At 34.2% G+C, this 10,286-nt stretch overlaps 1 protein-coding gene across 1 annotated transcript; it reads right to left on the bottom strand.

Moving 5' to 3' along the window:
• On the bottom strand, positions 1 to 9,049 carry LOC133332800 (sodium- and chloride-dependent GABA transporter 1-like; the record flags this gene model as incomplete). Its single annotated transcript, XM_061541174.1, has 3 exons — positions 1 to 123; positions 8,415 to 8,618; positions 8,669 to 9,049. Coding segments are annotated over 3 exons (708 nt in total), but the record flags the coding sequence as incomplete, so codon positions are not given.
• Positions 9,050 to 10,286: the final 1,237 nt, after the last annotated feature.

Raw genomic sequence — 10,286 nt, 5'->3', positions numbered from 1 at the left:
TTACAGAACATTGTCGCATTTAATGCAGAATAAACTTTCAGCTCTTGATGTTGAGAATACACCTAATGCAAGTACAGTTTTTATGGAAGTTGTGCCATCGGCATTAACTCGTTCTACAAAAAGCTAACCCCATGGACAAATAAAGAATTGTTTTCACTCATATGTTTTAAAAGGAAAATTTTAAAGAAGAGAAGGAAGTTATAAGACAAGGGAAAATATCGTAATATTCTAAGAAAACTTAGCAAAGTTATAAAAGATTGCAATTATAAACTTATGAACAATTATTATATGGATGGGATAAAATCGTGCGATAATGACGTTAAAAAAGATGAAGATTTTTAAATAAGGAATTAGGACGAACTCGAGATACAATAAATGAGATTGCCACAGAATATGGAGAATGTGTTTTTTCAGATGCGGAGAAGGTAGAAGCTTTTAATAGATTTTTTGTGGAGTCTGTTGCAACATTGAAGAATACTATTGCAGAAGAAGATGATGATAACGTAAATTATTTGCATACCATTACCCAGGCCTTCAACAATTTCAGCTTGCTACTGATAACACGATGTAACATGGAGAATGCAAAAAAAACAGACAATGGTGGTATCACACCAAAGACATTGTTGGCTGCACATCCAATTTTTCCTGAAATACTGACGAACATATTTAACAAAATTATTGTTTGCTAAAAAACCTGGAGCCGAAAATATAGGTGAATTTAATCCCATTTCAATATTTTCTACCATAGACAAAGTTTTTGAAAAAATCGTTTTTGAGTAGTTGTCGGACTATGTGTCTGAAAATCACATCCTATATGAACAACAATTTGGATTCCGTAAAGGCATGGGGACTGAGGAGGCAATGATCAATGTCATGGAGACTATCTACAGGGCCTTGACTCTGGTTATAAGGGTGTAGCTGGTGTTTTCTTCGATGTTTCAAAAGCCTTTGATTTTGTACATCACGATATTTTGGTTAAAAAACTTAAAAGTATTGGTGTTTCCGGAAGCTCGTTATGCCTCTTGTCGATTCCAATATGTGCAGATTGGGAAAACTCGGAGTACATTACGAGAGATACAACATGGGGTTCCACAAGGAAGTATTCTCGGGCCGTTACTCTTTAAAATTTACATCAATGATATGAAAAATATATGTTTTTTTTTTGGAAAATTATTCATGTTTGCCTTTTTTACAATTACAACTATAGAGCAGTTTTGAAAACGCAGATTGAATACGATGCAGCCTTAATTTCAGAATTTGCACGTCTTAATAAACTAATCTTGAATTCGGCCAAAACTAAATTCATAAGGTTCAAACCAATTTTTGAAACGAGAGGGTGTTGTGTCGGTGTATATAAGTTTCGAAACAAATTATTCGCAGAAAGGAATACCAACGCGTCATTCAAATAATCTTAGAGTTATCAGATGCCGTTTAGTGGTGACAAAAAACGTATTGGATATTAGGGACCCACGCTATATAATGCTCTCCCGCAGTTTTTAAAAAATATTGACGTTTTGTCTACTTTCAAATTACATTAAAAAAAACTCTGCAATAAGTAGATTTTTTATTATGTTTGTCATGTGATATTCTTTTTAAATGCAGATATAATAATACAAATAATATTATTTATATAGTTTTTAAACATGTTGTCATTTTTGCCTCTAAGGCTGCCGCTAGACGACGCTATAAACCTCTGCGTGTGTTTTCTTATGGCATAGCGCAAAAACTGTCACAGTGGATGCTACGCTACAAGCGAGACAAAGCGAGTGCAAGCGATAAAGCGTGTTGCGCAATGGTTTATAGCAAGAGCTCGCTTTGGCTCTGTTTGAGTTTCTTTCTTTATTTTTTTTTTATTTACCGTTACAGATCGGTTTTTGGCATTTTTTGAATCTTATCGAATTTTAATGACATGGACCAATCTGTCGGGATTTTTGTGGACTCAAGTCCAAATTTAATTAAATTATAAAATAATTTGGAAAAAATAAGGGAAATCGATGCAGAAATATTTGTTCATTTCATGAATTTTCTTTTAAAAATTACTTTGAAAAGATTTTGTGATATGAAAAATTCTTCGTAGGGATCCTTCTTGAGTCAATAAACACCAGTTTACAACAGAAATAGGCGATGTAAACCAATAACACGCTTTGCTCTCTATAGCACTCAATCTGACACACTATAGCATTGAAGTAGCATGAACTATTATAGCATGTAGTATCGCATCGCTTCTCGCTTGCACTCTGACGTCAGCCTAAGGTGCAGGGGCTTTTATTTGTAAATTTGTATGAAAATAATGAAGTAAATAAATAAAAATAAAAAAATAAAACTTGAGAATTTTGTGTGTGCCACACGTCACTCTCTCATATGAGCAACACGAGTGGCTCAAGGTCAAGATCATTTTCATGTTTATGTTCACGTCTAATTTGTAGAGCTAAAAATTATGAACGAGTTTTTATTTTAGGATGCAATAGGGTGTCACAATAGACGGTATGACATAAGTCCCCAATTAAAAAAGTCCCCAAACATTAAATGAAATAAGTCCGCAATTTTTTATTCACAAAACAAAACCCACTATAACTGGGGACTTATTTCATTATTAACAACTTTATTTCATTATGAAACAACTTCCCAAAATTTTAAATAAAATACATCCCTAATGAGAATTTGGGGACTTATTTCATTTTTCTAAAATTACAAAATAATGAGAAACTAGAAAATATGTCTTTTTAGTTATTGCTGAGATACCGACTGTAATTATTGTTATGAACTAGTAGAGTTGTAAGTGCCATGGAATTTGAAATCATTGCGGTCAAAGAAATACATCAGAACAAAAAATGATTTAAAAAACTGAATACAAAAGTGTCCAAAAATTTGAATGCAGATTTAGAACATGCTGAGCTAGGGTGGATTTTTTTTTGGGAAATAAGTCTATTGACCATACTCATCCAAATGAAGAACAATTCTATATGGAATTGAATACATTAAATCATATTAGGAGTGATTGTATTGAAATTGGTAGTGTCTTGGGAGGAAATAGAACTGATAGAAATATGGTTTACCCGAAAACAAACACATAACGGTTTTGGTAAATAGGCCTTCTTTAATATATTAAATGTATAACAGCATTAATTATTCGAATGAAAATTGTTTAGTTGTGATAATAAGAAGAAATTTTAAAATCACATACAAAATTCGCGCGAAGGTCAACAACATAAACACCTAATATATGGAAGCTTTTACATACCAAAATTGTTTCAAAAAATTTCGATTTCATCCAAAATGAAATTGTCGGTATAGCACTTTATGGTATATGTCCCACATAATGGTAGGCATATCGGTCCAGTTCCTCTTTCAAAATATATTTTTCAAGATTTTCGCGTATTTTTCTCACAATTTTTTTTCATAAAAACGTTCCCACTTCAATTAGAAAGAAATTTTTAATCATATCGATCCCGACGTTCCCAATTCATATAGATTGCTATACATTGTTTACATCATTTTTAAAATCTATTTTCGTTTGGCTCCCATGCGCTTTTCTCGAAAACAGGTTATGTATGAATTGTTGTTTCTTGTTGAAGAAAACATTGATGGATATCAATTCTCATCTCATTATCGCATCAACAAATTACTATACTAACACCAGGTACGTAAACTCAGATTTCGTCAAAAGTGAGTTACCGCGAGTGTTAGTCTTTTTTGGTTTGTCAATTTCTAACAATATTAAATTTGGCATTGGTCGGCTTCCAGTTATATCTACGCGTGTGCTTTCAATCGTTCACCTATTCACCAAAAATACAGTCCACATTTGTTTCTAGTGTAGTGATCATATAAAGTATTGTTGATCGTTAGAGAACAAATCCGTGTTGTTGCTGTTGCTTTGCTCTAAATTGCTTATTTTTAATCTCGCCATAACAACACACATGTCCCGTTCTCATTTCTTGGGCAATCTAAGTCGTTTTAGTTGACCACTCCTTTTGTAAATACGTGCGTTCTTCTATAGCAAATATTAAGTCTATCGCCTTGTACTGATCACCCTACGTCGCGTTGATCATACAGAAGCATTCGGTGTTGTTGTTACCACCATTCTTCGCCTTAGCTTTGTTAATCTCATTAAAAACGTCAGTGAGAATTCGAAGTAATATTGGTTTATTTGTTGTTTTTTCCCCTCACCAAACAAACATATATCATTTTTCTCGATTTCTCATATTTGTACTAACAACAAACATCTTGTCCTAAATTCTTGTTCGTTTAGATTATTTGTTGTCTTTTTCCTCAAACAAATTCGTCTTGTTGTTATCCCCCTCGCTTGTTCTCCAAGCTGAGAAATTACATTGTAATATTAGCAATAACAACATATACCTCTTCACCTATTGTTCGTTTCCTAGCGTCACCTTGGTATAATAGAAAATATACCAGCAATTGTTGTCGACTCCAACTCTCACTGTTGGATCGTTTCTCGCGTCGTGTGTAGTGTGGGTGCGTAGCTGCTAACGCATAGATATTTCGCTGCTAGCGTTGCTTGTGTTTTATTCCGCTTTGTGTGATATTCGCTATTCACCACACTACAGCACAGCGACAAAATTGTGAAATTTAAAAAATATATTAAAAATATTTTTGAATTATTTTTGAAAAAATATTGATTACTAGTGGGGCTTTTTATATTTTTGGACAAATTCACCCTACATTCGGAAGCTATTGCACACAATCGAAGCATAAAAAGTATTTGTGAAAAATATTAATTTTTTGAATATTTCTCCGATTTTGTTGTTGTTTTAAATTCAAACTATTGAACATTAGTCATTTTTCTAAGGCATTCAAAAATTTTTGGATTTTTGCACCCTAGACTTGGCAATATAGTACACTATTCGTTGTCGTGTTTTTGCTCAAAAACTTTGTATATTTGATATATTGTTGTACTACCTCAAACATTTTTGGACATTTGCACCCTACAATCGGCAGTTACATATATCCAAGCAAAATTACTTGCTAAAAATATTGTTTTTTGACAAATTAATCTATTGTGGCTGAGATTTTACACATTAATTTTGCTCAGGGGATATATTCTTGTTTGCTTTTTGGACAACCGCACCTGATTATTTGCATTAACCTCCTTAACTACACCCTACAATTGGTAGATTTTGTATAATTTGAAAAAAATACTTGTTTTTTGTGGTCTTTTTAAAGTAGTTTGGCATCGTGAAGAAATTCTTCAAAAATTGTCTTCACTTTTACTACTTTAATATAGACATTTGCAATATGTTACAAAATTTGTCCAAATTTTTGAGTTTTTGCAGAAATATATTTTGAGCTGTAGCAACATTTGTTTTCATTCAATTACTATACTATATGAACGTAAATTCAGATTTCAAGTGAGCTTCATGTTACAAATCTAGTAAACGACACAAGTTTTGTGAATGGGTGACTTGTGTATTCAAACGATATTAGTATTTACTAATGTGATTAATTTCTATTATGGGTGGGAGATTTGGTGTCAGGAACTGAAGCGGTCAGTATATACCCGAATATAGACTTTTGGGCCAACAACGAATTTAAAACTAATTTTGGTGGTTTAGCTTCCAGTATGTGGGGGTAAAGAGCGCCAAGTAGCAAATCTATTTGGCTGCCGTCAAAGGAGTCAGCTAAATCTAAAGGAATTTTAGATTTCAAAGTTGCAATAGGTGGATGTGAGATCAATTTCCCCTTAACAATAGGCCGAACAAACGACTTTGCTTCAACAATTTTAGTTAACGAGTTCTTGGGAGAAATCAACTTAATTAGACACATTTCTCTTGGTGTAGCAGGGTTGGATTCCTTCTTCGAATTACCAGAAATGCCAAGTGAATTTTTAAGGTTTTTACTTACAACAGATACCTTGGAGGAAGGATCAATAATGGCACGAACAGGATGTGTTTTTCCATTATGAACTACATTTACTACTGCTGTTCCTATGAGAACATTGGTATCTTGGGAGGGGTGAGGTATCGGTGGATTTACAACTTTCTTATTCGAAAAAGGGTGCGACAAATTATATGCTCGGCTTTTGACTTTAGTAAAAGCCGGAGAAGGTTTTTCCGATGAACGAGGCAACCAAGTTTGTCCTCGACTTTTGACCTTTGTAAAGGCCGGAGGTGAATTGGAGGGAGCAACAACCTTATTAATTGGTGGACGGTGAAGAAGGATGTGGTGCCTTTGCTTGCAAGTAGTGCAACTATGTTTACTATTGCAGGTTTTAACTGCATGACCACGAGATAAACAATTTACACAACATTTATTTTTCATTACAATCGAGAATTTGTCCTCAAACGAAAGTTTTAAAAACTGGGGGCGGAGTCGAAGATGATGGCTCTGGTCAAGACAAATGGTGCAAGCAGTTGTGGAGAGTGAATTAATAGGTCGAGGTTTGGTAACACATTTTGTATGATGTGCCGACAACAATTTATTGGGGGATTGAGGTGTAGCGGTATTACTAGGTGACAACTTCTTAGCGGAGGAATGCTTTTTCGTTGGCAACAACTTATTTTTGGAGGGGAGGACGTGTTTTAGACAAATCAATGTTTGTATCCTCTCTGCTAATTCTACCCAAGAGGACAACGACGTTTTTTTTACTTTGCTCCCAAAGAGTCAAAGTCATTTTTGGCAAACGCTGCAAACAAATGTAAACAACAATCGGATCCCATGATCCGTGGTGACGTCATAGACTGACATTGCAGCAAGGCAACTATTTATCCCACGTTGGATAGTTTTCAGGCCAGAAATAGTTTCACTGTCTAAAGAAGGGATTTCAAACAAACATTTGAGATGACAATTTACCACAATTCGTTTATTATACGTATCAGACAAAGCTTTCCAAGCTAAAGGGAAACTAGATTTGATGAATAGAAATCTGGAAACGATTTCACGAGCCTCACCGCTGATCTTCTGTATTAGGTGACAGAGACGTTCCATGTCTGATATTTGAGAATTATTTACAAATATGGTGGTGAACAGATCCCGGAAAGTGGGCCAAGATAAAAAATTCCATCAAAAAATTTCAATGCCGATAGGGAAAACAACAAGACTATGCTTATCGACAGGTGGATTGGTGTACTATTGATGGTGGAAGAATTTTGAAATTCTGAAGCAACTATAGGAGTGGTGGACTGCAGAGTATTCAAAGATGAAGGTGGCATATAGTTGTGACTATTTGGTGGAGATGGTGAATTTGGTGGAGCTTGTGAAACTGGTGGAGCTATAGCAGGGGAACACTTACTTACAAGACTTTGAAGGCGATTGAGATGCCTGTTTATGGTGGATAGACACCACGAATACGCAATAAATGCTGTATTTTTCCTCAACGACATCAAATATATTAACCTGTGCATTCTCTGATGTCGCAAGGTATGTTTTGCACTCATCATAGGTGCACATAACTTTATCCCATAACTCTCGAATTTCTGTATTGTGAATTTCGAAGTTGTATGCAGTATACTGGGATTCTGGAATCTTTTCAAAGAATTCCACACTTTTGATGACAATGCCAGTGGCTCTATTGAACCGGGTGAGATGAGTTATCGACATTATGCATGGTAAAGAGTAGAGAAAACACAATAGATGATATATAATAATGCCGTGAAACAAACATAAACAACAAAGTATGAGGGAATAGTAATTGAATGACAACAAATGTTGCTACAGCTCAAAATATATTTCTGCAAAAACTCAAAAATTTGGACAAATTTTGTAACATATTGCAAATGTCTATATTAAAGTAGTACAAAGTGAAGAAATTCTTCTTTGTACTATTTTAATATAGACATTTGTCATATGTTACAAAATTTGTAACATATTGCAAATGTATATACTGACCCCTTCAGTTCCTGACACCAAATCTCCCACCCATAATAGAAATTAATCACATTAGTAAATACTAATAACGTTTGTTTACACAAGTCACCCATTCACAAAACTTGTGTCGTTTACTAGATTTGTAACATGAAGCTCGTAGAAAGGGGGGCCGGAATGTATAAGTTTGATACGTTCTGACTCAACTTCCCGAGATCAGTCAATCACGTCTGATGATTGACACCACGGGCATATCCTCTGCAAGCAGGTGCAGATCCCACCAAACGGTGGTTGTTGCTGGTTTGCTCTCCTTGCTGGACACTTTTCTCCCATTGGAATATTGTAATATAGTAGTAAACGACAACCGATCCTCAGCGATCACCGCAATCCTCTGTGATTGCATGAGCTCCATCGTGTTTTTGGCCTAGCAAATATATATTTATTGATGAAAAAAAAATCTAAAAAATATGTTCCTCTCTCTTAACATAATAATACAAGCGAGAGAGTATTTTCAAAGTTTGTATCATTTTAATTTGAAAGTCAACAATTTTCGTATGTGATACGAATGTATATGACGATTGCTTCAATTTACTTACCGCGCATATTAAAGGGGTCGTAACACACCAACAAAATTTCCACCAGATGATTGGATAATATCCGATCATATCTTTAATGCCATCGTAAAAGCGATCGACACCATAGCACCAGGAAATGGATATACACTCAAAGAATATTAACCAAAGCAAACAGAAGCCACTAACAGCATATGAATCCAGTAATTGAAAAACATACATTCCACCCTTTTAAAATATGTTAAAAGATAATTTTATGTATTAACATCAACATTTACCTGTGATATGCAAGAAATACCCAAGCAGTAGCTTAATGTGCACACTATTGCAATAAATAGTTCCTTACGCTTTCGCAGGAATTGAGGCCATTCGTCAATTATAGCTGTTATAAAGCCTTCCATAGTACAGAATTGAGAATCAAGGCCGATAAGTAACAACATAAAGAAGAACAAACATGACCAAAGAGCTGATCCCGGAAGTTGCAAAACTGCCGATGGATACACTAAAAATGCTAAACCTGGACCAGATGCCGCTACTTCTGATACGGAACGTTCTTGTTCATGTGCCATAAATCCAACAACAGAAAAAATTACAAAGCCTGCAAACATACTTGTACTTGAATTTATAGTACAAACTAGTAAAGCATCTCTTAAGAATTTATTTCAAGATCAACCCAAAATCGTAGAAAATAACTTCTTCATTATCATTACATATTACTGCTCAACTTTTATGTACTTAATCTTAATGTATAAAAGAGCTTAGTGCTATGTGAGTGACTGACTGACAGGTTATCGCCCATACGAAACTTCTGAAGGTAGAAGCTTTAAATTTTTAGTGTGGGTTGTTGTTGGTGTGTAGACGTGAGATAAGGCTGGGTTTTTGGAAAGTATACTAAATGGTACTATATTTGGTACCACTTGATTACGTGTGAACGGATAGAGCTGTACTCCAGAATCTTGGAATTAAAATTACTGTTGGAGTGTATGAGTTCGAAAAGTACTGAATTTAGTGAAATTAGGAGTACGATAATTATATGGATTTAGTCTTGCAAATGTGTACCTATGTGTTCGGAAGGTGCTGAATGTAACAAAATGTGGAATATATACGCATTTGCTAAAATATATAATTGGAATTCTGATCACTGTTGAATCTGCATAGTGGAAATAAGAAAACATTTCGAAAATTAGTGCATTTGTGTGTGAATAGTACTAAATAGTAAAAGTAAAGTACTAAATCGTAAAATCAATATCAGATGTTACTAAACAAGATATCAAAAACTGTGCTGAATTGTGTTTGCTTAGCACAATTTTTCGTCAATACTTTGGGAAATTTTTAGTCGTGTAATGACCATTTGCAACCAAAAATGCTTCATTTACGTTTTATATATTTCATATATATCACTATGTTCATGGACTAGTTTATTTATTTTAATGCGAAATAAAAATTAGTTTATGTTAAGGCAACTATAACCATATATTATTAAACGCGCACAACCCTAAATACATATTATACAAAGTTTTCGACAGACCATCACTGTTTAAATAAAAACACAACACCACAATATAATATATAATAAAATAATTAATTAAAATATGAAAATTAAACAGCATGCTATTATATTTTTCTATTTGCTATTTACCAATGCCATATACATTTTCGTAAAACTCCGCAAACTCTCTTTTTGGAAACTGATATCAAGGATTTATTTTATTTTTTCATTCATATTTGTATACCCTCCACCATAGTATGGAGGGTATATTAATTTTGTCATTCCGTTTGTAACTCACCGACATATTCATTTCCGACCCTATAAAGTATATATATTCTTGATCAGTGTAAAATTCTAAGACCTAGCCATGTCCGTCCGTCTGTTGTAATCACGCTATCTTCCGCAGG

The sequence above is a fragment of the Musca vetustissima genome, unplaced genomic scaffold, assembly GCF_032173495.1.
Source record: "Musca vetustissima isolate MV318-11 ecotype Yass unplaced genomic scaffold, APGP_CSIRO_Mvet_v1 utg213458, whole genome shotgun sequence".
Classification (NCBI taxonomy): Eukaryota; Metazoa; Arthropoda; class Insecta; order Diptera; family Muscidae; genus Musca; species Musca vetustissima.
Note: the sequence above shows the minus strand (reverse complement) of the source record. Positions and strands in the feature narration are given on the sequence as shown.